The 27944-nt window shown below is 54.5% G+C and overlaps 10 protein-coding genes across 10 annotated transcripts; 8 read left to right on the top strand and 2 right to left on the bottom strand.

The window, feature by feature from the left end:
• Positions 1–746: 746 nt before the first annotated feature.
• W97_06573 (uncharacterized protein) lies at positions 747–2033 on the top strand (the record flags this gene model as incomplete). The annotated part of the gene is made up of 1 exon (XM_007784447.1): positions 747–2033. The coding sequence occupies one exon, from the start codon at positions 747–749 to the stop codon at positions 2031–2033; it is 1287 nt and encodes a 428-aa protein (XP_007782637.1).
• A 667-nt stretch (positions 2034–2700) lies between these two features.
• W97_06572 (uncharacterized protein) lies at positions 2701–4221 on the top strand (the record flags this gene model as incomplete). The annotated part of the gene is made up of 3 exons (XM_007784446.1): positions 2701–2708; positions 2814–2877; positions 3043–4221. 3 exons carry the CDS (start codon positions 2701–2703, stop codon positions 4219–4221), a joined length of 1251 nt encoding a protein of 416 aa, XP_007782636.1.
• A 924-nt stretch (positions 4222–5145) lies between these two features.
• W97_06571 (uncharacterized protein) lies at positions 5146–7309 on the top strand (the record flags this gene model as incomplete). Its single annotated transcript, XM_007784445.1, has 6 exons — positions 5146–5599; positions 5651–5943; positions 6003–6443; positions 6500–6586; positions 6639–6738; positions 6876–7309. 6 exons carry the CDS (start codon positions 5146–5148, stop codon positions 7307–7309), a joined length of 1809 nt encoding a protein of 602 aa, XP_007782635.1.
• Positions 7310–8081: 772 nt separating this feature from the next.
• W97_06570 (uncharacterized protein) lies at positions 8082–12406 on the top strand (the record flags this gene model as incomplete). The annotated part of the gene is made up of 11 exons (XM_007784444.1): positions 8082–8165; positions 8223–8410; positions 8469–8523; positions 8590–9191; positions 9244–9670; positions 9729–9884; positions 9931–10516; positions 10567–11272; positions 11323–11438; positions 11489–11679; positions 11735–12406. The coding sequence occupies 11 exons, from the start codon at positions 8082–8084 to the stop codon at positions 12404–12406; spliced, it is 3783 nt and encodes a 1260-aa protein (XP_007782634.1).
• A 747-nt stretch (positions 12407–13153) lies between these two features.
• On the bottom strand, positions 13154–15501 carry W97_06569 (uncharacterized protein; the record flags this gene model as incomplete). Its single annotated transcript, XM_007784443.1, has 3 exons — positions 13154–14243; positions 14333–15255; positions 15358–15501. 3 exons carry the CDS (start codon positions 15499–15501, stop codon positions 13154–13156), a joined length of 2157 nt encoding a protein of 718 aa, XP_007782633.1.
• Positions 15502–17390: 1889 nt separating this feature from the next.
• W97_06568 (uncharacterized protein) lies at positions 17391–18239 on the top strand (the record flags this gene model as incomplete). Its single annotated transcript, XM_007784442.1, has 2 exons — positions 17391–17985; positions 18043–18239. 2 exons carry the CDS (start codon positions 17391–17393, stop codon positions 18237–18239), a joined length of 792 nt encoding a protein of 263 aa, XP_007782632.1.
• A 488-nt stretch (positions 18240–18727) lies between these two features.
• On the top strand, positions 18728–19428 carry W97_06567 (endoribonuclease L-PSP; the record flags this gene model as incomplete). Its single annotated transcript, XM_007784441.1, has 4 exons — positions 18728–18770; positions 18827–18840; positions 18931–19098; positions 19258–19428. 4 exons carry the CDS (start codon positions 18728–18730, stop codon positions 19426–19428), a joined length of 396 nt encoding a protein of 131 aa, XP_007782631.1.
• A 632-nt stretch (positions 19429–20060) lies between these two features.
• Positions 20061–22672, top strand: W97_06566 (uncharacterized protein; the record flags this gene model as incomplete). Its single annotated transcript, XM_007784440.1, has 4 exons — positions 20061–20518; positions 20603–20682; positions 21628–21643; positions 21703–22672. The coding sequence occupies 4 exons, from the start codon at positions 20061–20063 to the stop codon at positions 22670–22672; spliced, it is 1524 nt and encodes a 507-aa protein (XP_007782630.1).
• Positions 22673–23924: 1252 nt separating this feature from the next.
• On the top strand, positions 23925–25744 carry W97_06565 (uncharacterized protein; the record flags this gene model as incomplete). Its single annotated transcript, XM_007784439.1, has 5 exons — positions 23925–23951; positions 24011–24176; positions 24263–24780; positions 24870–25560; positions 25617–25744. 5 exons carry the CDS (start codon positions 23925–23927, stop codon positions 25742–25744), a joined length of 1530 nt encoding a protein of 509 aa, XP_007782629.1.
• A 383-nt stretch (positions 25745–26127) lies between these two features.
• On the bottom strand, positions 26128–27823 carry W97_06564 (uncharacterized protein; the record flags this gene model as incomplete). The annotated part of the gene is made up of 2 exons (XM_007784438.1): positions 26128–27426; positions 27521–27823. The coding sequence occupies 2 exons, from the start codon at positions 27821–27823 to the stop codon at positions 26128–26130; spliced, it is 1602 nt and encodes a 533-aa protein (XP_007782628.1).
• Between the last annotated feature and the right edge of the window lie 121 nt (positions 27824–27944).

The following is a 27944-nucleotide window of genomic DNA, read 5'->3' as shown; positions in this document are numbered from 1 at the left end:
GCTTGGTAATAGTTGTTGACTGCCTCATTGCGACTGGGCTTTTACTTTCTCTTGGGCGTAGTAAGCAGATCCCTCTATTCCGGATGCTGGAACTGTCTTGGGGAGAGCAGAGTAACGGTGCTGGGAGAGGGTCAGAGGGGCAATGCACGGATGAAGCTTACGACTGCAAAAAGTCATGGGGGCTGCCTGCCTTAAAACAATGCAGACTTTTTGGAAAAAAAGGATTCACCGTATTCTAAGTTTTCTAGATTCAAAACGTGCGGGTATCTTTTGCGTAGCGAATCCCAGACAGCCTTGGAACTTGAATGCTGGGCCCTTGGGCGTGCCGGTGGAAAAGAAAACGCTCGCGGGCCGGCGAGCTCCCCCTGAGTTTAGGGCTGGTCGTCTCTTGGCCCTCCCAAAGCTCAACGGGTGTGCCCAATTCGACAGCACAACTTTATGCGCCACTTTCTCTGACGCGGCTAGAGCTGCAGATAGCGCCCTCGAAGCCGGCACGATTCGGAGAATCAGGTCAAGCGCTTAGGCTTGGCCGCTCGGTTGGCGGTCGAAGGCCGCATTTCAGTCAGCGGACCGGGGTGAGGTGGATCCGCTTTCTTCAGCTCTGACATTCCCCTGGCCGGGTACATAATAGCAATAATGGCCGCTCCTCTCCTTCACCAAACTTGTCCCATCTTTCAGTCGCTTTTTCCCTCAACTGTAACCACTCTTTAGACCTTTTCTTGCTTCTCATTTCGCTCTCTATCATAATGGTCGCTACACACCTGCTTGCCCTCGCGGCATCGCTCACAGCTGCCTCAGCCCAGGCAATCCAGGGCTTCAACTCCGGCAACACTTTCGTTAATGGCGCCGCAAAAGCCCAGTCCGACTTCGAGGCCGAGATGACTGCAGCTCAGAATCTCGCTGGCACTGATGGCTCCTTCACAAACTTCCGCCTGTACACCATGGTGCAAGCCGGCACCACTAACACCCCAATCTCTGCCATTCCCGCTGCCATCGACACCGACACGGGTCTCCTCCTCGGCCTCTGGGCTTCAGCCGGCCAAGCGGTCTTCGACAACGAGCTCGCCGCTCTCCGCAGCGCCATCCAACAGTACGGCTCCGACTTCACAAGCAGAGTCATCGGCATCTCAGTCGGCAGCGAAGACCTCTACCGCATCTCGCCTACCGGTATCGCTAACGAAGCTGGCATTGGAGCCGGTCCTGACGTGATCGCCAACTACATCCGACAGGTGCGGGAGGTGATTGCAGGCACGCCTTTGAGCGGCGCTGGCGTCGGCCACGTCGACACCTGGACGGCGTGGGTGAACGGCTCCAACTCTGCCGTCGTGCAGGCCTCAGACTGGGTTGGCATGAACGCATTCCCGTACTTCCAGGCCGAGGTCGGCGACAACAGCATCGAGCAAGGCGGTCCTCTCTTCTTCGACGCCTACGATGCGACCGTCGGCGCTGTTGGTGGCAAGCCTGTCTGGATCACCGAGACCGGCTGGCCGTACCAGGGCCCGACCGTCGGCGTTGCGGACGCGAGCGTTGACAACGCCCAGAGCTACTGGAACCAGGTCGCCTGCCGGGTTCTTGGTAACATCAACACCTTCTGGTACACGCTCCGTGATGCCAACGCCGCCAACGCTGCCAGCTTCGGCATTCTCGGTGACGATCTCGATGCCTCTTCTCCTCAGTGGGACCTCTCCTGCGCCGCTGAGAACACCACCTCGACCTCCACTTCCGCGTCTTCTACCGCTACTGCTACCGGCGGTGCTGGTGGCCGTGGTGGCAACGGCAACGGCGCGTCCACGACTGAGGACAGCGGTCTGACCGCCACGCCTGTTCCTATCCAGACCAACGTCAACGGATCCATGACTCTCTTCCCTACTGGCGGTGCCAGTGCTACTGGTGGTGCTTCTTCCAACCCCACTGGCTCCACTGGCCCAACACCCACCAGCCCGCCAGTCTTCGAGGGCGCCGCTACCATCAGCAAAGTCAACGGTGCCATGCTCCTCGGTGCGATCGCCGGCCTTGCGCTCTTTGCTTTCTAGATCAGCTAGTAGTCTAGCATGGAGGGTGGCTGTATAATAATCTGTAACAGCGTGGGAAATTTGCTGCATTTGCTGAAGCTAGAGGTGAAATCTGGTGGGTTGCTTATATGCTCAATGGAACGGTCATCTGAGACGGGAGTATTGGGATAGAGGTCATATTCATACATGTGTAACCTACTCATTGAGAACATACGGCTTCCTCATCTACTTCCGCTGTTCATTGCTGTGTAAAACGTACTTTCCTGATATGCACAGTGGTCTACTATGTGCTGAAGACCGAACCATGACGGCTTGACGTGACGGTTCGGTCGACAATGGTCCATCATGTAGGTAGAGCCTTGAGCAAGAGGCGCCTAAGCACCCTTCAACTCGTGGAGTACGTATCGACGCGAGGAGGTCCACTGATCTGACCGTGTATCATGTTAAACCGCTAGAAAAACAGGCCATGGGCGCTGAAATACCCACAAATCTGACGCCGGCACGATCGGCCGTGAATAATCTGGATGAGGCTCTTTGCGGCTAGTGTGGCTGACTAAATCCAGGCTTAGCGCCGACTTCCTCTGCTCCGCTCGCAATGTTACGGCAGCGTCAATTACCTGACCGATTACAGTATCGATACAGGCACGGAAATTAGATAGCTGTAAAGCTTCCTCTGGAGCTGTTTGCCATGGGCCGGTAAGCTCAACACCTACCCACCCCCTGTGATCCTCCACTTTGCTTCCGCACACCACGGAGCGGAGCAGCAGCGTCATGTCTGATACTGACCAGACGTCCCGGCAGACACGCCAATCCCGATATTCGAAGAGCTTTCGCCGAGTATCAGGATCAAGACACTCCCTCCAAGGTGCGTGCCTCTAGCATCGTCACCTAACCCGTACAATCGAAGCATCCTCCTATGCACCGCTCATGCGCTCCATTGTCGCTTACCTTCTTGCATCCAACGACTATCTCTAGTCCACGCGCATTGCGATCGTTATCTGTTGTGCAACTCCTCTGACAAGTCTTCCAGTGCAACAAAGTCCGCTGCCTCCACTGCGGCTACGTCCGCGCCAAAAATACCACCCGCCAGATCGAACACCTACAGGAATGCCAGGCGTACCTCAGCTCTCCCGATGCCCAAGCGCACGCCGCCAGTCAAGCCGCCGCCGAGACCAGCGCAATTGACCCCAGCATGACGAGCAACCCGCAGAACAACATCCTAAACGGCACGCAGCCGAACCCGAACCTCCAAATCCACCGCCGCGGCCCCAACCAGAACAAGCGCACACGCGACGGCCATCCAGTCCTAGCCTCGGCGCCGCCGCAAACCATCATCCCCTCCCTTACCGCCCACCTCCTCGCCACAACCCACGGCCCCTTCACCGCCGCAACACAGCAGCCCTTCCTCTCACACGCGGGCTGCGGTAACCTCTCCGCCGCGCCGCTCTGCCAATGGCTCGTCCAAGACGCGCACTACGCGCGCGGCTACATCCGCTTCATCGGGCAGCTCCTCGCCAAAATCCGGCTGCCCCCCGTCGCGAACAGCCAATTCCACCCGCTGTACCGCACTATGGACCTCCTGATCTCGGCGCTCAACAACATCAGGCGCGAGATGTCCTTCTTCGAGATCACGGCGACCAAGTACGGGTTGCAGCTTACGCAGGACCCGCCGAACCCGATCACCCGCGCGTATCTGGATCTCTTTCTAGGCGCGTCGAGCGCGAGTGCGAGTTTGCTGGAGGGAATGGTCGTGCTGTGGGCGACGGAACATTGTTATCGGACTGCGTGGATGTATGCGGCGAGTTTTAGCCACTCGCTGTCCACGCCGTCGACGGAGAGCCATATCGTGGCGCTGCATCAGGCGCTGATACCCAACTGGACGTCCTCGGCTTTCAGTAAGTTCGTGGACGCGTGTCGGAGCCTCGTCGACGAACTGGCGAACTCGCAGACCAGCCCGAATGGCAAGGAAGAGATGCAGCGGTGCGAACAGGTCTTCCGCCAGATCTGCTGGCTGGAAGAGCGGTTTTGGCCGGACGTCGATGGCATGGGCGAGGAGGATGAGAGCCGTTTGAGCGCGATGAGGGATTCGGGGATTGGGGCGAGTGGGTTTGACGGACAGGCGGGTGGAGGCGCGGGGGTGAGTGTGGGGGATCCGGTCGTGTTGGATGGGATGGGAGATGCGGGGGGGCAGGATCAGGGGGTTGCGTAGTTGATGAGACTGTTGCACGCCTCCAGGAGGACTGCAACCTTGTCCGTTGGGTCGGGTTTGGCGAACGTTTCTTGATTGATATTGCAACAGGTCGGATAATTGTTTTTCGGGAGGTTAATCCTGTGCTACTGCAGAACGGAAAGGCCGAGCCCTCTTTAGGAGTCGCATGAAGGTCTGACGAAGTAATTTACGGGCGGCGTATCTGGTGGCCTGAGGTATTGTCATCAGGAGAGGCTATACGAGAAACTGCTTTCTGGTGCAGTGGTCGGAGTTGGGTTGCCCATGTCTTCTGGTTTCACTGCGTCTGGCTTGAAGTAGGCAGAGCCCTAGCGCTTATCACAGACAGTAGTTATGCCTGCTATATGGGCGCTCCTCTTGAATAGCGAACGATTGATCTATGTATAAACTGCCACCTCTTTGGGCTAGCGCGCTCTCGGCCTAGTTTGGATGGCTAGGCATCCCCCACGCCTTTCTGTCCTGCAGAACTACCTACTCTACCTATCAGGATGCTGAGGCAATTTTCTTAGGAAGCTTACGAGAATGGATAGTTCCGAGCAATTCAGAGAAGTGCTCGCTAGAGCCGTACAACCTCCTTTCCAGTTCTCCTTTACTCCACTGGCTGACCTAGTTGGCAGTGCAGCAACTGCCATGGCCGGAAGGCAAGTAACCAGAGGCAAGAACCGCGGGTATCGCAAATTCTGGAAGACTTTTTTCTCACTCACAGCCTAGATACGGTGCGATCGTGGTCAGCCCTGTTCGAACTGTCGGATTGCTGGATTGAACTGCCGGACAGCAGCTCGAACTTCTAGAGAACAGCGACAGCGCGTGAATCGGTCGCTGGATCAGCATTAGTAAGTATTGGTTTCCTCGTGTCTGTAAAACGGAGTGACTCAATGTCGTTCTAGTGAGACCAAAGTCGATAGGATGGAAGAGCGGCTTGCTGGGATCGAGAGCACTTTGCAGAATCTCTCGAGCAGTATCCAGCAGATTGCAGCCATCCAGACTGAGACTGGGAGCTCTCTTCCGTCTCCAATGCACCAGCGGACAAGCATCGATATGGCTCCTCCTCACCCTGCAAGACCGGCTGCAACAACGCTGCGAGAAGAAAGCTCGTTCGAGGGCACCACCTCACTCCAAGCTCACTCTCTTCATGCCACTCAAATTGCAGAACAGGCCATCAACGACAGCCTCGGCGCGAACCAAAGCCCTGAGTTGCTATTGGCGCTGACGTCACTGAAGAAGCTGCTAGACAGGCAGAGTATGGCCAGTTCAAAGGAGCTTCAATTCTCCACAAAGGAAGCTATTGACAGCAGTCCCCGCCTCAGAAAGGACATGCCTCCCTTAGTTGACACATCCGCAGTTGTGAAAAGAGCCAAAGGTGCTTTTCAATCGTTCCACAGCCAGAAACCTTCCGCTGATCAGGTAACAGATGAAACTCCGCTGTGTTTCTACGGATATTTCCCTTTTTTAACCATTGATCGACTCGCGGAGATGTGTGAGAAGGTATATCAGAACGAAGGCGTCGAAAGCGTCCCCGTTTACATTACCGTGAACGTTTTCTTGTACTATCTGTTCCAGGAATACAGCGATGTTGAAGACGAAATAGCCAGCAACTATCGGCAACACTCGGAACGGTGTCAATTGAATATTCAGACCGGCTTGAAAGCCCTTAGCCTCATGTTGCCGCCACTACAAGAGAATATCGTGGCTCTTCTCCTAGGGGTAACGTCACCAGATCCAAAGAGACACTTTGAGAAACTGACGAAACGCCATAACTCCAGGCCACTTACGCCATAGAAATGTCTTTACCGTCACTGTGCTGGACACTGACAGCTACAGCAGCTAGACTATGCCAGACGCTAGGCTACCACCGGGCTTCTAGCTTCAAAGAGGACAGTCCAGAGTCGGCGGAGGCAAAAAAATCGCTCTTTTTCTATGCGTATTGGCTGGACAAAACTCTATCTCTCCGTGTCGGGTGTTCTTCTACGATTCAAGATTACGAAGTCGACATTGATCTCCCAGCACCTTCGCCAGACACCAATCTCGCTGCATGGCATGCCATGTGGATCAACTCGATCGAATTTGCTGCTCAGCATGGTCAAGTGTACGAGCAATTGTACAGCCCGGCAGCTTTGAGACAGCCCGAAGCCGAGCGAGTACGAAGAGCTTTGCACCTTGCGAAGACGCTTCAAGAGATACAAGCCAAAGCCAACAGAATCCAGGTTTGCGTCCAATTGGCTCCTACCGGGGAGAGACGTGCTATTGACATTGGTTGTAGATCAATCCCCTCGAACATCACGCTCCGGTAACCCTTGACCTCTACATAAAGTCCAACACGGTTGTATATCACGCTCTCATGGCGTTGGTATACCGTGCTGTGCCTCCAGATCCCTATGGATACCTCTCGACGAATACAGAATCCCTTCTTCATGCCCGTAAAGCGCTACACGCTCATCAAGAGTGCGATGCGCAGCGCAGGACTGGAGGCAAGAATAGCTGGCCGGAATACATACAATGGTACGTTAGTGTACTGTAATCCGGACAAAGGGATAGTGAGCGTCTACTGAATTAACCTTGATCAAGGACTGTTTTGCATTGCCCCTTTGCTCCGTTCATGGTAGTATTCTGCCATGTGATTGCGACTCTCTCAACAGAAGACCTTGCTAGTCTCGAGGCGTTTGTCCGTTCCCTTCAGCCGACAAGCCGGTCGTCCGAGGGTCTGGACAAAGCTTACCGGCTCTTCAACCTCTTCTACGTCCTTGCCAGGTCTTACGTACAGTGCAAAACTGGGCCTTCCGCAAGCAATATTCAACCGGGTGCAAGCAATTTTGATCTTCTGGCTAATCAAGGGACCGATGAGTTTGACAGATGTTTTGCCGCACTCGGCTGGATGCCCGGTCCCACCGGCTACAGCGCTGATGGTACAGCCGCTTCACAACCATTTCAGCCTCAGCAGTCAATCGCGGACGCGGGAGACGGATCTGTCCCAGGTCAGCAATTGGACCTGGGGGATTGGTTCAACAGCAACCAGTACTTCGCGAGCCTTCTGGAAGAAGACCTGTCTGATATCATTGGCATGTTAGTCTGACTGTCCCTCCTCTGCGGTCAGAAGAGAATAAACCTCGTCATGAATCGGGCGTGTACCGGAACTCCTGCAAAGCACCAAATCGACGTATCACGATCATTCACCACTACGGTCGCTGGATCAGCATTCTCTACTCCGCTCCGCTCTCCTGGAAGTGGGCAAACTAGGAAATTTGTCAATACTGCGAGGTACTGTTCGTAGCAGGATGTCGGAATTCTATCAGAATGTAATGTTCTTGATCTGGATTATGGCAGTGCGAATGAGATTTTGAGATGCACTAGCTACACGCTTAGCTATCACGGGCCCGCTTGCTGTGTTCCGAGGCAAGTGGATTTCGAATATATTGATCCATGTAGTATTTCTGGTGGTTGTGCTGCCGTGCGATCACAAAGCTCGTAACGTTCCATGTCGCTCGCACCATTGGCCGCTAAATCCAGAGCAGAAAGGCGCGACTGAAGCTTGAAGAGTCTTGCTCCTGGGTTATGCGTGGCGGAGAAGCGACAGGCTGCGGCATACTGGAGTCTCGGAGGCCCTCGACCGCGGCGTCCGTGGAAAGCGTGGGCCAAGGCTCCGTGAAATTAGATGTTGCCGATTTACCTGCCCTGCCACAGCCAACTTTTTCCGCAGCGGCTAATTTCACTGAGCCTTATGCGCCGCGGACCTCTCCAGCTGCGCCCCGGCGCTCACATCTGCGAGTCAAGATGATAAATATAAGGAGTCTTTCTTTCATTTCTGTACTTGTGTCAGTAATTTGAGCAACTCTTCCAGAACTGCAATGGGACACGAGAAAGATGTCGACCGTCAAAATGGCCAAGGCGAGATTAACCGAAGAAAGACTAACTCATTCTGGGCTTACAAGGTAAGTACTCCCGACAGATTCAACACCATAGACTGTAATGTAACGTGGTATCTATAGACAATATTCTCATTTTCCGAGCCAAAGGACTACGTCCTGAACTCCGTGGCCCTCGTCGCCGCCATCGGATCCGGCGTTGCTCTACCATTCGTCGAAATCGTTTTTGGGAAATTTGTCACGGTTGTGAATGATTTTGCGCAAGGCAGGTCATCGCCGGCGGAGTTTCGACAGGATGTAAACAAATATGCGTGGGTTTGCCCTCCCCGCCGTCGGTTGGTAGTCTGTCTTACTGACCAACTGATTCAGGCTATACTTTGTGTATATCTTCCTGGCCAGATTTGTGCTAGCCTGGATCTGGACGGTATTACCAAACCCCTGCCTTGCTCACTACGCAGTGTTTCCAAACTGACAGTGTGTCTTTGTCCAGACTGCTATCACAATCTCAGGCATTAGAATCACACGATCCATCCGGTATCAATTCCTCAAGGCCACCCTGTCCCAGGATATCGCCTACTTCGACGCAGGAGATAGTGGTTCTGTCGCTGTTCAGATCACCACAAACGGCAATCTCATTCAACAAGGCATATCGGAGAAGCTGGGACTTGCGGTTCAAGCCATAGCTTCATTTGTTGCAGCGATCGTAATTGCATTCGTCGCACAATGGAAGCTCACACTGATTACCATTGGAGTTGCACCTGCAATTATCCTCATTACGGGTATTGCCACTATGATCGACGCTAGATTGGAGTCACGCATGCTTGAAATATACTCTGCTGCCGCGGCCTTGGCTGGGGACACCATTTCCAGCATGCGCACCGTGCACGCTTTTTCGGCAGGCTCCAAATTGGTCAAGAAGTATGACGGGCATTTGCAGCGCGCATACGAGATTGGGAGGAGCAAATCTATCGTCTGGGGGCTCTTCTATTGCACCGAGTACTTCTTGGTCTATGCTGCGTATGCGCTTGCGTTTTGGCAGGGTATCCGTATGTTCTTCTCTGGAGAGATCAAAGATCCGGGCACCATAGTGATGTAAGTTAGATATGTCAGTTTTCAGCGTACACTCTGCTAATTGAATCCTCAGCGTGTTGTTCTCGGTTATCATTGCCGCATCAGCTATGACCCAACTGGCGCCGCATCTCACCGCCTTTACTAATGCTGCCTCTGCAGCTGATAGCCTGTTTAAAACGATCGACCGTACTTCAAACATCGACTCGATGAGTGTATCTGGCGCATTTCCTGCGTCCGTTTCTGGCAAAATCAATTTCTCGAACGTCAATTTTTCGTATCCGACTCGTCCGGATGTGAAGGTTCTCGACAACTTCAGCTTGACTTTCCCGGCTAATCGAGTTACCGCATTGGTCGGCCCCAGTGGCTCAGGCAAGAGCACGATAGTCGGCCTTTTAGAGCGTTGGTACGATCCCAATTCAGGCTCCATAGCCCTTGACGGTATGTCTCTGAAGGACATCAATACCAGATGGCTGCGGACCAGGGTTCGACTTGTCCAGCAGGTGAGTTGGTCATGCGCGACCTGCCTTTTGGCCATCTGCTAATATCTGTGCTTCTTAGGAGCCCGTGCTGTTCAATGGCACCATCTTTGAGAATGTCCGGCACGGCCTGGTCGGGACAGAATGGGAGTTCTTAGATGAGAAAGAGCAGCTACCAATTATCGAGGAAGCTTGCAAACTCGCCAATGCCCACGAGTTCATCAGTAACCTCTCGAATGTGAGTGCCACACTGTAACAGTTGAACGACAGCTAACTTTGACGAGGGCTATTTCACTGGGGTTGGTGAAAGAGCCGGGCTGTTGTCTGGCGGTCAAAAGCAACGTATTGCCATTGCCAGAAGCATCGTCTCCAACCCTGCGGTGCTGCTACTGGACGAGGCGACCAGTGCTCTCGATCCTCACGCAGAACTCGTTGTCCAGGAAGCGCTGGACAAAGCGTCCAAGAATCGGACGACCATCGTCATTGCGCACAAACTGGCGACGGTTAAGAACGCCGACAATATCGTCGTCCTTTCCCAGGGACGAATCATCGAGCAGGGAACGCATGCATCTCTGTTGGCCGAAGACGGCACATATTCTAGGCTTGTAAGGGCCCAGAACTTGGAAAGGCACGCCGAGGAAGCGGCGAAGGAAGTCGATGCTCCCCATGCCGAGCCGGAATCCACTCTCAGCCGGCATGTATCTATGGCGCAGGTCAGAACCGGAGAGAGCGTTGCATGTGAACAACCGGAACTCGACTACCAGCAACACAGAGTGTTTGGTTTCGTGAAGGTAATCTTCACGATTTTACGCGAACACTCGGATCTCTGGGTATACTATCTGCTGGTTCTGATCTCCTGCGTCGTTGGCGGTACGTCACCACCCGCACTCATGTTATGCACCATACTGACCAGAGTGAAGGCGTGACTTACCCAGCTCAAGCTCTCATCATGGCGGAATTGATGGGAGTTTTCAGATTGACCGGTAGTGATGCAACTCATAGGAGTGACTTCCTTGCACTCATGTTCTTCGTCGTAGCGTTGGCGAACCTCGTCCTATTCTTCCTCCTAGGTTTTGTCTCGAACATCATCTCACAGTACATGACCCGCCGCTACCGCCTGCAGATCTTTACATCGATCCTGCGGCAGGACATGCAGTTCTTCAACCGGCCAGAAAATACCGTCGGGGCTTTGACCAGTTCCTTGTCCGCTTTGCCGACCCAGCTGCAAGAATTTATGGGATTCAACCTCTCGATTATGCTGATAATCATGGTCAACCTGATGGCCAGTAACGTCCTTGCCATAGCGATGGGTTGGAAACTCGGCCTGGTCATCGTGTTCGGCGGTCTCCCGCCGCTCCTTGGTGCCGGGTATCTGCGCATGCGTTTGGAGGTCAGGATCAACAGGGTGCAAGGCAAACAGTTCGCGAGTAGCGCAGGCCTAGCTGCAGAGGCCGTATCCGCCATCCGTACGGTCGCGTCTCTGGCTTTGGAGCAGACTGTTCTTCGTCGATACCGGAGTCAAGTGGACAACATTGTCCGGGGATCCATTCTCTCAACGTTGAGGACGATGTTCTGGTTCTCACTCTCACAATCGATGGAGTTCCTGATCATGGCACTTGGGTTCTGGTAGGTCTCTTCAATGCCACTGGTGAAGCATGGCTAACGATTCCCGGAAGGTACGGCTGCCGCTTGCTTTCAACTGGGGAGTACTCCATGCGTCAGTTCTACGTGGTCTTCATCAGCGTCTTCTTCGCTGGTCAAGCGGCCGCACAGCTCTTCACGTACACTTCAAGTAGGTGCTGGTAGGAGAGTCTGAAAGTTTCCATTGCTGACCCTTTCAAGGCATCACGAAGGCGGTCGGAGCCGCTAACTACATCTTCTGGCTCCGAAGCATCAAGCCCACAGTCGCCGAAACAGATGATAACCTCGACCGCGGACCTTCCTCGGGCCCACAAACACTAGACGTCGACCGAATCAGGTTTTCCTATCCGAACGAGCCAGACAAGCGGGTCCTCAAAGGCGTTTCCCTGAAAGTGAGTCAACCCCCCCCTTATATCAGAGATGGTAGTCTAACCTAACCAACCACAGATCAACCCCGGTCAATTCGTCGCCTTCGTCGGTGCCTCCGGCTGCGGCAAGTCCACCATGATCTCCATGCTCGAACGCTTCTACGATCCCACATCCGGCAGCATCTCCCTCAACAACGCCGATATCCGTTCCCTCTCCCCGCGCCGATACCGGCAATGCCTCGCTCTCGTCCAGCAAGAGCCCACCCTTTACCAGGGCACGATACGCGAGAACATCGCCATCGGCCTTGAAACCCCCGACGAAGACATATCCGACGACGCAATCCTCTCCGCCTGCCGCCAAGCCAACGCCTACGACTTCATCGCCTCGCTGCCCGACGGCCTTGGCACGCTTTGCGGGCCCGCTGGCCTCGCGCTCTCGGGCGGACAGCGCCAGCGCATAGCGATTGCACGCGCACTGATCCGGAAGCCGCGTATCCTGCTGCTGGATGAGGCCACCTCGGCGCTGGATACGCTGTCTGAGCGCGTGGTGCAGGAGGCGATCGCGCAGGCTGCGAAGGAGGGCGATAGGATTACGGTGGCGGTCGCGCATCGGCTGTCTACGATCAAGGACGCGGATGTTATTTGCGTGTTCCTGGGCGGGAGGATCGTGGAAGCGGGAGCGCATGGTGAGCTGATAAAAAGGAAGGGCGTTTATTGGAACATGTGTAATGCGCAAGCGTTGGATCGGTGATGGAGTCTCGCCAGGGTGCAAGTTGTGACTTAAGGAGGTTACGGGCGTTTGGCAAGCCGTTGCGGAGCGAACGGAAAGCGCTCAGGTTGTTTTGCTTTCTTAACCATTTCTCGTTTTCCTTTATCTCGATCCTGTTTAGAGTTAGATGTGCGAAAGACACAACATCCATGTATGCTAGTTAGTACGCTTTATAGAGTAATGGACCGCGCGAGCGGCTTGCATAGCATTCGCCGAGAGGGAGTACAGCCGCTTATACTCACAGCTGCCCCATCAGTTCAATGCCAACCTGGGCTGGGCGCTCTAGAGGCATCTTAGCGGGATAAGAGTAATTACAGCAGGCATAAAGAATGGGCCGTCTTCTTTGCGCATCACACATGCAAGACTACTGCTCGATAAATTAAAAGCAACGGAAGTTATTTCAGTGACGAGACGGCAAACTCCTTATTCTCATTATATCAATATGTCCGAGTCCTCGACTTATGAACCCATCGTATGTAAAGTAAGCCCTCGAACGCATATCCCAATTCTACGCCAACCATGATTCTTCATGCCGGAGCGTCTAACGGCGGCGTGCCCTGGACGGCGGTGTGCAGTGCTCGGCGCTGTATCCAAAGCCTCGAAAGTTCATCCATAAAATAGCAACCGTGGAAAATGAACGCCGCATCTGCGCAGCGCACCCAAATGAAGGCGTGGCCTCTGCAGTCGTTGATTCGCTGGTCGCCACCCAAAACCCGATGCCCGCGTCCCTCAGCAGAAGATGCTGCTGCGTGTCCTCTCGTTCTCGCGGGTCGAGTTGTGCAAATGCTGCGTAACATCCAACACGATCATAACGTGCTCATGCTTAAGATCCGCCTCCTTCCGGCTCGCCAGCAACTGCGCCGTCTTGAGCACATTCTTGATCTGCCGCCCATTCATATTCATCAGCGCCAGCGAGTCCAGCTGGCGTTCCGTGATACGGTGTTTCCGCCCCGTCGTCGCCGCAAGGCTCGCGTCATGCGCCTGCAGGAAATTCTTCCACACCGTCCGCCGCGACTCGATGGACAGCTCTGGATAGTCGAGCGAAATGTGGATGCGGCTCTGGAACGCCGGGTCGAAGGTCTGCACGCGATTGGTGGTGAGGAACATGATGCCCTCGTAGTACTCAAGAATGCGGAGGAAGATGGAGACGAGCTTGTTACGCTCGAGCTCGTGGAGCGAGCGCTGCTCGAGGAACACGTCGGCTTCGTCGAGCAGCAGGATCGCGTCCCAGCGCGTGCACATCTCGAGGATATTCTGCAGCTTGCTTTCCACGTTCCGCGGATCGAGGCCGAGGTCCCCGGCGCTCATCATGTAGAGCGGGACGCGCATCTCTTCGGCCACGGACTCGGCGGTTAGAGTCTTGCCGACACCGGGAGGGCCACAGAGGAGTAGGATGATGCCCTTGCCCTTGCCTTCGATGACGTCGTCGAAGGAGCCTTTGTACTTGCGCTGCGACTCTGTGAAGCCGAGGATGAGCTCCTTCTGGTTGGCGGGCAGGACAAGGCTGTCGAAGGCGCCCTCCATCCAGTCAATCTCCTGCACGCAGTTGACGAAGAAGTTGAGCCATTGCTTGGTCTTTAGGCTGTAGCCACGCAACAGAGGCGTCAGCATGAGTTTCTGCTCGTCAGTTAGGGGCGGCCTGCGATTTTGGTCGTCTTCGTCGGCGAAGTGCCCGTCGGAGGGCATGTCGCCTTCGTCTTCCTCGTACTCTTCCTCGTATTCTTCGCCATCTTCCGAGTTGCCTTCGCAGTCGTCGGTGGACGCTACCACTTCCTTCTGGCTAAGAGCAGCCACATGGATTGCGTAGTTCGGGTTAAAGCTAACATCATTAGCACAGGTGAACTACAATGGGACTTTACAGGCGGGCAAAAGCGTGGTGTATAGCTTGAAGAGACATGCTGAACCTACCGGTTCCAACCATACGTGTCTATCACGATGCGGCCTTTGATGTTGTACTTGTCCTTGGTCCCAAACTGTCCGTACATCCAGCCGATGCCATGGTAGCCCTTATAGTTTGAGCCCGCAAGGGCTTCAGCTTTGCCACCGCGTTCGATCAAGCGCGCCGTGAGATCCTCCTTATGGCGGTGAAAGTCCAGTGGGAAAGCCGTCAGAGAGGCAATTGCACGCGTGCCAGTGTACGGGTAGATCTTGAGGTTCAGTTTAACGGTCCCGAACTTTGTACCGTCCCAGTCATTGTATTTGCATATTAGCCAAAAGCATGGATTTCCGCAGTTGTCTTGGCCATATCTTGTCTCCTGCAGCTTTATGACCGTCTCGTGACCGTCTTGGCGAGTGTATATGAGGGCACCTGGCTGGAAGAGGGTCCACAGATGTTCGTAGGTCATCACGCCTTTGGACTTCATGTCCTGAGACGCTTCCGTCAAGCTTTTGAACTCCGTTTGGAGTAGCTGCTGCAGCAGTTCCGCATGCTTCTTCGTTTGCCTCTCATCTTCGGACGAGTCTCCAAGCTTCGCGATAGCCTCTGTGAGTTCGGTCCATCGGTGAATGAGCGGTTCGAACTTGCCGGAGAACTCCAATCGCTGTAGACCCACGGTGACGCCAGGGTAGTCCTTCATCACGTGACCTAGGAGTTTCCTGAGCAGCGGGCTCTGCACCACAATGGAGTGGATGGCAAGGACTTTCCGCGGATCATTGTAGACCTTGACCTGCCTCACGAGGAGGGCCCATTTGGCGGTCTCTGCATCCTCGGCCGGGTCGCCGAGATCTTCTGGGATGGAGTCCTGCCACTGGAAGCGGCCTTTCTTATCTTCTTTTCCCGAGTACAAATGCTTAAGGCCGCATCGCATGCCGACTTCGGCAGGCGAAAGCTCCTGCTTGGTGAGTTAGTGTGCTGAACACTTGGTGGCTTGATGCTTGCGGAGTGAAGACGAGTGGTTACTCGGGGCTCAAAGACTGCCGTCAAAATGACTCACCTCAACCGCTTTCTCTTTGCCGTTAATGGTGAGGCCGTTGGTTATCTTGACAACGCCGTTGGCACCGTTCGTGGCTGGAGTGCTCACGGCAGGTGTATCTGATTCAGAGTCGGACGAGAAGTCATCGTCACGTGCTGTCACCATTGCTGCACGTAACCGGAGATGTTTGGCCTTGAGACGGTGAAGTTTATCTTCGAAGCCGGGCGTCTGTGGCCCCTTGCTTAGCAAATTGTAGATCTGACAGCGGATTTGACTGCACCTGGCCCCAGCAACTTTGCTCGAAGGCATGGTTTTGCCGTCAAGAAATCAAGTGTGATAAGAGACCTTGTGTTGGTAGACGGGACATGAAGGGGGGCGTGGTGCAGGTAGACGGCGGTGTGAATGAGCTTAAGACGGTGAAGATGGATTGCCAACGCCAGACATACCTCCAGAAGATCGCTTCACAGCACTGGATTCACCCAAATCTAAATCCTGGTGGCGCTGTCGATGGTTGCTTTGGGCAGTCTTTTGGAGAAATGCAGAGGTTATCAGGAAGAGAACAGCAGCAGGCTGAAGACGTTTTGAAACCAGGACAGCCGCTCTATTAATACCTGTCGCCCTACTGCTGCCTTCAACCCCGACAAGGAGTCATGTCAGGCAAGGCTGAGTCACTGGACCGCTAGGGCGCATCTCCTTTATTCCTTTGCCGCCGACAATGGTCGTTGCCTAGTACAGAGCGTTTGATCTGCAACAGCCGCATTAAACAAGCAGGCACAGGCAAGCACCCGATAAGCCGTTGATGCAATCACCAACATCAGTAAGCACGCCGACGTGTTCCTACCTAAGTAGCGGATGGACATGATATGATGGACCTGTCAGGCAACAGCCAGGATTTTCCGGATGAAGAGAACCTTGGAAAGCTCTCAAGCCACGTGATGCACCGCCACGATTGCTGTAACTCGAAGCTCATGCCGGGGCAGAGCAAGTGCATCCCCACAGTTTTCTCCATTCGATGAAGAGCCATGGCAGTGTTCGTTAGCCTTTCGAGGTGCAAGCCTCATTATGCATACCCCCATCGACCAAGCCCAGGACAGATCCAATGCCAGCGTGGTTGTCTACGCAACAGCCAATCACTGCATCGGCTGCCGACTGTCTTCACCGCAACCTCTCCTGGGTGCTCTTCGCTGTTCGGACCCCCAGCTTCTCTCGCGTTACTCGGCAGTCTCCAGACACTGGGGACGATGGGTCGTGTCTTCAACCTGGCATTGACTCGATAAATACCAGCGACATCAGCGACGCGAGACCAATCAACATGGTACCGATCGAGCCTCACATGTCTTCCAATGTAAGGCTCTCTACTACGAAGGACGGTCTATTCGTGCAGTGAGTCCACAATATGGCGCATCCGAGCGGAAGTAGGTGCGCGATGGCTTGACTGACTACCTACACCGTCGATGTCCCCTTTCAGTCCGGGGAGTTGACAATTCGAGATGTCAGAGATGCGTTAACGGCGGTTGGGAATGTCGTGACGCGCGCAGACGTGGCCAGCCGTCGGACACATGTGTGTCGCACAATTGGGGTTGCGGAGCTTATTCCACTCCATCCGACATCAGCAACAGGAAGGTGGACCGTCTCCATGTGAAAGCTTTTGCGAACTGGTGGTGGTGAGCTAAGCCGTCCACACCCGATATCAGCGGCTCCTGTTCGTTCTCTTCGAGCCCAGATCCTCTGTCTGGTCGAACGGAATGGCAGGAACAAAGAGGCCTCGCAACCACCGGGCATCCCACGCAAGCCACAACCAGATCTCCGACTCGGACGTTCCATTTTGAGGTAAAATATGGCGGTTGCTTGCGTCCGGTCTGATGTGACTGTTCAGCCTTCGGCCCGTCCTTGGCCCAAAAAAATGTTCATCGACCAACAGCAGCCAACCACACGCTTCGTTCTCTCCCACGCTGCATCCAATTCGCGCAAAGTGGTACATGCTCGCGCTCACAATCTCTTGACCGGCATTTGCAGTTTATTATTTCTTCTGCCTCCCCCCTCCTGCCTCCACGATGTCCGGCCAACCTGTCTCCACCGCCTCCCATCCACCCCACGGCCACCCCGACAACACAGGGCCCTCCACGCAAGCCGCCGACAAAGCTTCCACTGCCTCGCATCCTCCGCCTCACAAGCCCGACCCGACCGTCGCGGACAACAATGCCTCCAAAAGAAAGCTCTCCCCCGCCGCTACCTCCGGCGCCGCCGAACTCGCCAATCTTAAAATAAGACTGCGGCAGGCGCTCAGACAATACAAGGACTTTCCTTCGCCGGGTATACTTTTCGAAGACATACTCCCGATCTTTGCGGACCCGGAGTTGCATGAGGCGCTCCTGCGGGCATTGGAGCTACACGTCACTCAGTCGTATGGAGAATCGCAAAAACCGGACGTGATTGTGGGTTTGGAGGCGCGAGGGTTCCTGTTCGGACCGTCGCTTGCGCTGAGGCTTGGTGCGGCGTTTGTGCCGGTAAGAAAGCAGGGGAAGCTGCCGGGGCCGACGGAGACGGCGAGCTACCAGAAAGAATACGGGGAGGATTTCTTCCAGATACAGAAGGGTGCCATAAAAAATGGACAGCGTGTGATAATTGTTGACGACATCATAGCAACAGGTAGGGGGAATAGTATCGAGTGCCAGGTAACCCTATTGGCTGACTTGTGCTACATAGGTGGCTCAGCATCGGCGGCGGGATCGCTCGTACGGAAGCTTGGAGGCACACTGCTGGGATACGTCTTCATGCTCGAACTCGACTTCCTTAAAGGCCGGGCGAAGCTCGATGCGCCAGTGTACACTTTGATATCGAGCCAGGAGAAGGGCAAAGAGGGCGATGCACCGTCAGCCGAAGGGCCGGAGAGTGCTCGATAGAGCTCGCCTTTCCTTGCGCTTACTTTCTGGCTCATCAAGAGCTCATTACATGAGAACGCGGTGTTTTTCTACCGTGTCAACAAGCACGGTATGGTCGAGATCAGAAGGTGTGATTATCATGGGTAGACTCTCACGAACCACCACACCTCAAGCACGACCTTACGGATTTAGATGGGTTTCTGTCTGTTTATACGAGTTCATCACATGTTTCAAGGCTAGCGCAGGTCAGACTCCGTCTACATAGATACCAAGATTCAATGCCTACATAGAAAGCTTCAACCAGCGTCGTGATACGTTTGAAGCGTCGGGCCGACAACGGCGCTGCCCCACTACGCCTTGAAGCTGCCCCACGTTCGAGCACACGATCGTAAACATCTCTCATGCTCCGACGTACATTGGCATTTTCCACAGTCAGAAATCAAATCCGTACCATCCGAATCCACAAATTTCCACCGGCACAGCCCTATCTGCGTCGCCAGCAACGTACAATGGCCGACATGAAGAAGATATTCACGTCCAAAGCGTGTCCTCGTCAGCCATTCTACAAGCCCGTTAATCCAACTGAGCAAAGCTAACCTATTGCTTAGCTGCTGGACCATACGTAAGTCCTTCCTCTATCCACGCGTTCTGAACCAACAACCACCTCACCTTCCCCTATTACAGCAACTAACACCTCCAACCTACTCCGTAGACCCAAGCAATAGCAACCGGCAACACGATCTTCGTATCCGGCCAGATCCCAGCCGACAGCGAGGGCAAGCTGGTCGAGGGCAGCATCGCGGACAAAACCGAGGCGTGCTGTAAGAACATACAGGCCATCCTCGAGGAGGCGGGGAGTGGGATGGAGAGGGTAGTCAAGGTAGGTTGTGGTTTTGCTTGAGTCTGTGCTTCGAGGCTGGGGGCAGGTTCGGTAGCTCGTGCGAGCACCAGATGAGAGCGGTGTTAGGTCTGGGTTTGGGAGGACGCCGGGGAGTGAAATGACGGTGGTGTATAGTGGTATGCTGACTGGTTTTGGTAGTGCAATGTCTTCATCACGGATATGGCGAATTTTGCGGAGATGAATGGGGTATACGAGAAGTACTTTGCGCACAAGCCGGCCAGGAGCTGTGTAGCGGTGTACCAGCTGCCGAAGGGGGTGCCGGTGGAGATTGAGTGTATCGCGCTTGCGGGTGAGGGGAGTAAGCTATGAACTGGCGACCGGAAAGACGAAACGGCGGATAGTGGATTAGCTGTGGGGCTGTAAGGCCATGAGTATGTACATAGAAGAAACCCTGCCTGGGGGATATTGAGCCGTAATACCGAGGGGACACTACAAGGCTCTGGTCCATTTGTTCGTTTTCCTGTAATTGAGTCCTTAAGAGACAAAAATGTCATGGGACAGTATTTACAAAACCCTAAGGCGCAACTGCGTCACAAAGGGCTCACCTTGTATGGCTAAGGACGGGAGTCTGGAGTGTTTCGAGCTTAGCAGCTCGACAGCTCGGCCCTTGGAAACCTGAAGCTTGTCAGGAGCTTGGACGCCCATCTCACGCTAGCAGTACATAAAAAAACGTAGTCGAACGAAGTAACAAAGTATCACGGCAATGTGCTTCTACTTCCATATGATACATACCTACCTACTGGAACAATCTCACAGCGAATCATACTGATTTGTATTCCAGTTGCTGCGCCACGTTGTATGCACCGTCACCCCGCAGATGGCTTGGTGTTAAGCAAGGCTGAGACTCAGCCTCATGGCCTCCGCCTGCGATAAGAGCGTCCGCCCCCCAAAGGCTGCCTTTGAAGAGCCTTGTCGATAAGCACGATTTTGCTACAACCGTTATGGATCCTCTCTCTATCACTGCAGCTGTAGTGGGTATAGCCACTGCAGTAGGCCAAGCGGGTTCTATCACGAAGAAGCTTTCCTCCTTCCGGAATGCACCCGACGAAGTCTTGGGACTCGGGAATCAGGTGACAGATCTGAGTGCCGTTCTGACCGTCATTGGAGATGCTGTGCGCGTCCTTCAACCATCTCATGATGCGGAGCTCTCGGACAGTCTTGGTAGCCTTCACAACTTCCATCAGATACTAGCCCGAGTGCAAGGCATTCTTCAGGAGCTGGATGATCTTATACAGACTCGGCTTCTGAAGCCTGGAGAACTCAACCCGGACGGAAGTCCCAAAGTATCCCGTCGAGGATGGGCTTCCCAGAAGGACCATCTCATGCGCCTTTGCGAGCATCTCAAAGACAGTCGGCTCAATCTCGTCGTCATCATGAATGCACTGAACATCCTTCAAGGGTAAGCGCGCTGTGTGACATCACTGAGATCGTTTTCAACATCTTCTATGACTCGACAAGAGCTACGCTGACTTTATGCTCGTAGGCACCAACACCGTGCAGAGATTGTTCTATGTATCCAGGAAGTGGTTGCCAACGAAACGACACACCTGACCACGCACCTGGGTGAGCGCGTTACAGAACTATCAGAAGGACAGCGGTTGTTCCAGCGAACTCTGGATCAGGCGTTTTTCCGCTCCGGAACAGTAAATGAAGTTGAACCGCCGAATGCCAGAAATAATTGCCAGATGACTGTGTGGAATCCTCAATCTGGAAGCCATCAAGGTTCCTCCCCTCCGCCTGCAACCAACAGTGGCCTGCCAACTTCTCAAAGTGGACTGCGCATCAGTGCCACGATTGCGAGGCGACGCTGTGCTCGCTTTTGCAGATGTCAATGCCACACTCGAACCAGAATCGGGTTACCACGATGGCTTAGCGGAGCGCTTGGAACACTCTTCTACACTTATACAGGGACACCGTACTTCACTGCCAAAGCTTGTGATTACCGTTTCTGTCGCGAGAGTAGTGATCCTTCAGCTCGACTCACGTACTCCTTTCCTGACTGGATGTTATGCCGAACGCTTGTGATCGCAGGTACCTGGAGGGATCTGTCAGGGCCTGGGGCTTCCTGGACAATTAGAATGCCAAGGAAGATTGACAGTCTCGCTCCTCTATGGCATTATATCAACCTCAATAAGATGGATCTGATACGGCAATCTTTTCAAGATGGTCAGGCCTCCCCATTCGACGTGGATCCATATGGACGAGGTGCGCTAACTGTAAGTCATCAACAGTGATAGTATTGTTTCAGTCCATCGCAACTTCATTCCTCTTCAAAATGCGGTTCTTGAGACTTCGCTGAAGATATAATGCGCTTAGCAAGCTACACAAATATCCTTGTGGATTTCTCGCGGTACACTTACTGTGTCTAACCAGTGCCTATATGCCGTGGCGAGATGCTTGTGGCGAACTACGGAACGGTCACTAACCTGTCAATCTAGTATGCGTTTAAGTACTGCCACAACGACCTGGTAATATTTCTCTTGCAAGGGGGGGCTGAGCCATGTCTAGAGGACGATATGGGCAGGTAAGATGGCCGCCGCCGGTCAGCCCGAGAAGCTTCACGCTGACGTATGGCGGGAGTAGTTCTTTCGTCGATCTGGTCATCCAATCGCATCTCGAATCGCAAACGGACCCAGGAGCCACCCAGCCTTCGTATTCCTTCATGCCATACTTGGAGCATAAAGACTTTTGGGCGGGCCTTCAAATGAGTGTTCTCCACAAGATCATCCTTAACATTAGTGACGCGGATCTGGCCACTCAGCTTGACCTTGACAGCTCTGCATTGAACATGAAAGACCGCTGGGGTAGGACACCGTTGTTCTGGGCAGTGTCGAGAGACGATTGTACAAAAGTCCGCCTACTACTGCAATGGAACGCTGATGTGCACATTGCGGCTGATGATGGCGAGCAGCCATTGCACGTTGCGGCCAGAAGCGGCTGTATGGACTGTGTATCCATGTTACTCGATCGAGGAGCGTCAGCAAGATGTACTGATCTGATGGGGAGAACCCCGCTTCACAAGTTGACCAAAGCCCTTAATGGGGACATTGAGGCTGCAGTATTGCTACTGAGTCACGATGTTGAGATTGATGCCGAAGACGGAGATGGGAATACCCCGCTTATTGTTGCGATTCTAAGAGGGCGTCACCAGCTTACGCTGAAGTTCCTCGAACATGGAGCTGACATCGAGCGTCGAGATCGAGACACTAATCAGTCAGCCATCATGACCGCCATCATATGGGATAGGCCACAAGCTGTCCGCGTGTTGATTGAAAGGGGCGCAAGACTGGATCTACTCACCTACAGTGATAGCAGCGTTCTGCATTTAGCCGCTATATATGGGGACGTGGAAGTTATGAACATTCTTACTGACGCCAATATCCAAGGTGTCGACGTTAACGGCCGTAACATACTCGGATGGACTCCGTTGGAGGATTTTGAGACTTTCCGAACGGACTGGTATACCGGTATCGCCGACCTGGATGTGGAGCGTCCTCACTTTGAGCGTCTGCTTGCTAGTGTACAGGAGACATGGTATGACTGTGAGGAGTAGGGTTTCTAGCATACTGACAGACGCATGCATTTCCTAGGAAGAAGGCCGGTCTCCGGTTACGAAGCAGAATTCTCGAGCGTCATGGTTTCCCTTTCGTCCATGCGTACTAGAGGATCCTCGCCTCTGCCTCGTGGAGCATAAGAGCATAATCGGAGCGAGGGAGCACCAGTTAGCCGCATACGCAAAGCATCAGTGATGGAACTCCATGCATTCTTGGTCAAGCGGTCCATAGCTTTGGCACTTGAGTTTTCTCTTCTGTGTTTTACTTACCGATGGGATATGTATGTTTCATTTATAAGGATTTGCCTTTGGGAAGCGGCTTTGCGATTGCAGAGGGCGGGAATCTGAAGCCATACGACTCGTAGAGCAGAGCCCACTGGCACGCGGCCGACAAGAATAGCGTTACCGCGGACACCGCGAAGATAAGCAATTGCATAGATCACTAACATTGTATAATTACCATTGTCAATACACCGTTATAATTGAAGCTGTAAACATCGTACGACAGTCATTGTAAAGCTAGTTATCTTAAATCTCTCTCTTGAAAACTGTATTTCACGCCGTTGTTCATCTATTACTACGGCATTCTAGGGTTCACAGCGACGCTTTTTTTGTCAGCCGCGTGACCGGTAAGGAAATATGTTGGTATGCCAAAATGGTCTCGGTCCTGTCCTAATGCATTCGGCCCTATGAGGCTAGATCATGATACAGCTTCGAGCGTTTTGAGCCTGGTAGCTCTGTGGCTGAAAGCTTGTCGGGAGCTTGGGCGCCCATCTCACGCCAAGGTCCCGCGCTTCAGATCCTCCCGTGGCCGGCCATCCCGTCTCCAAGGGTCATCCAAAAAGTGTGTTGCCCTATCCTGGCCGCTGGATTGCCTAAAACCAGACTCGGAATGACGCTGAATCCGTGATCATACTGAAGGGAAATCAACAAGGCCGACAACGCGATGGAAGGAACCGGATGTTTACCAGTTCAACCCCCTAGTGTACAACTACATAAAGTACGACATCCAAGTACTCTACCTGAGTATCCACGGATAAGATGGCTTTTCAACCTGGCAACGCATTGTTTGGATGCCCCTTGCCCGCTTCACGTCATTCTGCGCCCAACGAGCCGTTGAACCACGTCTCAGCCTTCTAATATCTCCCGCTGAGCTTCACGTTTTTTCCTCACTCTTGCATGGAGCATCACTGAAGCTCTGTAACATTTACCAAAATCCGATACTTTTTGTGAGAAAAATTGTCTGCCCATCATGAGTTCCGGACTCGATATCAAGAAGGTAGATATTTCTATGAAAGCTCATATAATCGATATATTGCATACTGACTCCACGTACAGATAGCCATGATCGGCTGTGGCAGCATGGGCGGAGGCATGGCTCTCCTCTTCGCCGAAAACGGGGTCGAAGTCTCGCTGCAAGATCCATCCGTAGAAGCCATGGACCTGGTCATCGAGACCGCGAAGAAAGATGAGATCCCTCCGGAGAGACTGAAGAAGTACACAGGTCGGCTTTTCCCACCCTGCCCTGCCGCTTCCCTCCGGCCAAAGTTCCACTTCGAAACCTTGTAACACAAGATCTGACAAACACAGACTACGAATCCCTTTGCAAAAGCCTGGACTCCCCCAAAGTCTTCTTCTTCTCCCTCCCGCACGGCAGCGTCGGCGACACCGTCCTCGACGGCCTAACGCCCTACCTCAAGAAAAACGACATCATCATCGACGCCGGCAACGAGCACTTCACCAACACGGAGCGCCGCCAAGGCAAGTGCGCCACGCGAGGCATCCGGTATGTCGGCATGGGCGTATCTGGAGGCTACCAAGCGGCTCGCCAGGGACCGTCCATGTGTCCTGGTGGAGATGACTCGACGCTGGATCAGGTCATGCCGCTGCTGGAGATGGCGGCGGCGAAGGATGAAAAGGGGAGGCCGTGTGTGGGGAAGGCGGGGACGGGTGGGTCAGGCCATTATATCAAGATGGTGCATAATGGCATCGAGCATGGGATGATGTGTGCGATCTCGGAGGCCTGGCAGATCATGAATGTAGGTCTGGGCATGAATTATGAGGATATTGGGGGCGTCTTTGATGCGTGGAACAAGGATGGGCCGTTGGTGCGTATCTAGTTTTTTTCGCAGTCATCACCTTATACCCTTTTCGAGATGACAGTAAACAGGTGCTTTAGCTGACAATACTCGCACAGCGCAACACCTTCCTCATCTCCATCGGCGCCCTAATCTGCCGCACCCACTCCTCTGACTACACGCACGAAGAAAAAGGCAAAAAAGACGACCACGTCCTCGCTCTCGTCCAAGACAAAGTAGTCCAAGATGTCACCGGGGAAGAAGGCACCGGCATCTGGTCCAACACCGAAGCCGTAACCGAGCACGTCCCCGCGCCTACCCTAACAGAAGCGCACTACCTACGCCTCGCATCCTCCAACCGCGACGCGCGCATCAAGGCCCGCGAAGTCATGAAAGCTGACTTCGACCCTCGCCCCTTGAAATTGGAGGGCGAGGAGAAGGACAAGTTCATCGAAGACCTGCGGACGGCGACCTACCTCGCCTGCCTATGCAGTTACATCCAGGGCATCAACATTATCGAGCAGGCGGACAAGCACAACATGTGGAACATCGACTACGCCGCCGTGCTGCAGATCTGGGCCGCCGGGTGCATCATCCAGGCGGACTATATTGCGGATTTGCTGCGGCCGGAGTTCGACGACTATCAGAACCAGAAGAGCATGAATCTACTCTTTAATGAGACGGTTGCTAAGGAGATTAAGGAGGGGGTCCCGAGTCTGAGGAGGGTGTGTGCGAAGGGGACGGAGAGTGATCATGTCATTCCGGCGCTGAGCGCGACGTTGGAGTATATTAAGTTCATGACTAATACCAGTAAGTCTTGCTGTGTGCGCAGCTATTCAACGTAGGAGCCGCTAACGGGGGTACAGGTTTGCCGACGTCATTCTACGAGGCTGAGCTCGACTTCTTCGGCAAGCACATGTTCGATATCAAGGGCGAGGCTGGTACGGGAGGGCCGACGGAGGGGAAACACCACTATGAGTGGAGGCCTGCGTAAGTCTTCTGACCTGATAGTGCGGAGCTCACGTAATAAATATACTGACACGTACCTGTTTTTTAGACACAAGGCACATATGAATGAAGCAGGGAAGTGATGAGATGATCGATACCCGGTAAACTGTGTAACTGCTGAGGCGAGCTTCGGATGATCATGATTGACGGCCGCTTGGGGTGAAAGACTGAACATCTGGGAACAGTCTCGGACTCGGATGGTCGTCTGTATCGAAAAGTGAAATGGCGTAACATGATATTAACGGGATATCTGAAAACTTCCAACCAAGTCGGAATTAGTAGGAAGAGAAACCCTCTATACGCCAGCAGTCGAGCCCCGAAAGATGTCAACCAGAACATTTTACGTCTTCCGCGTCCGCATCAGCCCACCTAATCTATCCCCTCGCCCACCTCGACATCACTCAACTCGCCCTCTCCCTCATCATAATCCTCACTCTGCTCATCTGAGCTAGTTTCGCTTTCGCGCTCTACGACTCCACTCGCCCTCAACCACCCTTCGCCCTCAACCTCATCCAACCCCTCGCCTGCCTCCCCCACCTCCCCTGCCGCCTCCACCTCCTCCCTGACCCTCTCCTCGATCTCGACTTCCTGCTCATCGACCTCAGGCATGGGCTCCACATCCCTCAACCCACCCTTCTCCCCCTCCCTCTCTTCTTGCGAGTCTTCCTCCGTAAACCCGACAGCCTTCCCACTTGACGCCGGCCGCCCAACCACCTCAACCACATCCCCATCCCAAGGCCTGCAACTGTACACAACCTCCCCGCACCTTAAACAACTCCAACCCTCGCCCTCCTCGCCCGCGATCGCGCTCGCGAGGCAGGAGTAGCAGTACACATGCCCGCATGGGATCGCGGCATACGGGTTCGTGATGTCCGTCTGCGCGGACCCCACCACGCCGCCCGAGGCACTCGCGGCGAGGGTTTCGGCTTCCGACGCGCCGGTGGTGGTGGGGAGGGGGTTGGAAGCCGCGTAGCAGATCGCGCAGGTGCGTTCGGGGAGGAAGGCGTACTCCCCGCCTCCTGCTGCGGTGGTGTCGTCGTCATCGCCTGCGCTCTTCCCCCTCCTAACAAGGCTTAGGAATGCGGTTTTCGTCCGCCGCCAGAACCGCGCCAGCAGCCGCCGCCAGCGCGCGACGCCGACGAGGGGGAGCAGGAAGAGCAGAAACTCCGTGAAGGCGTGCCACACGAGCTGGCGGTTGAGGTACTCGAAGCTGACTTCGCGCGACGCGGTGGTGGTGGCTGGGGTGAGGCGGAGGCGCAGCGCGCGGTCGAGGAGGGTGCGATAGCGGCCGTTGTACAGGAACACGGCAAAGGATGTCAGGGCCGCTGCCTCATGCGCCGTGCTGAGCGCGTTCGTCAAGCGGGATAGTTTCTCGATCCTCGAAGTTGAGGGCGAAGAAGATGGAGAGTCGTAGGGGTCGTTGTGCGAGAGCAGCCACGCCTCCCACTTCGCCCAGGCGTAGCGGCCGCCGATGGAGAGGACGCCGTAGGCGGCTTTCTGCCAGGGTTTGGGCGGGGGCCGGGAGGCGGAAGGTGCGCGGGCGTCGGTGTAGCGCAGGCCTTGGAGATGTGCGCCGTAGGAGGCGTTGTGGTCCCAGAGGGTGAGTTTGAAGAGGGCGGCGCGGAGGAGGAGGAGGATTTCGGGGGCGTAGGTGTCGGTGAGGTGGGACTGTTGGGTGGGAAGAGTGGTGTTAGTGTTTGCTGTAACTTGGCATTCGGAGGGGGTAGAGGGAGATGATGCGTAGTGTGGAAAGTTTACTCACCCCGAAATACTTCAGCCCCTCCCCCACCTGCCCCTTCAGCAGCTCCAGCAGCTCCTCATCCAGCAGTTCCGCGTCGACCTGCCCGACTCTGAAGGCCGGATGCGTACCCTCGCGGCCCTTGATCGTGTCCCATAGCCCCAGACCCGCTGTGGCTGCTCTGTTGAAGGGGTATGGCAATCGCGAGACGGAGGACGCGGCACGTGAAGAGCGCTCGGCTGCGGTGCGCGCGCGGGCTTCGGACTCGCGTTGTTGGCGGCGGGCGGCTAGGCGCTCTTGTGCGCGGGCGAAGTCGGCGGAGGACATAGGGCGGGCATTGGGGGTTTTACGGGGGCTAGAGGTGGTTGATATATTACATAGCTGTCTGGTCTGGTCTGGAGATAGACGTGCGACTGGAGGGATGCCGAGGTTCGCCCTGAGGTAAGGC

Source organism: Coniosporium apollinis, assembly GCF_000281105.1.
Source record: "Coniosporium apollinis CBS 100218 chromosome Unknown supercont1.33, whole genome shotgun sequence".
Lineage (NCBI taxonomy): Eukaryota > Fungi > Ascomycota > Dothideomycetes > Coniosporium > Coniosporium apollinis.
Note: the sequence above shows the minus strand (reverse complement) of the source record. Positions and strands in the feature narration are given on the sequence as shown.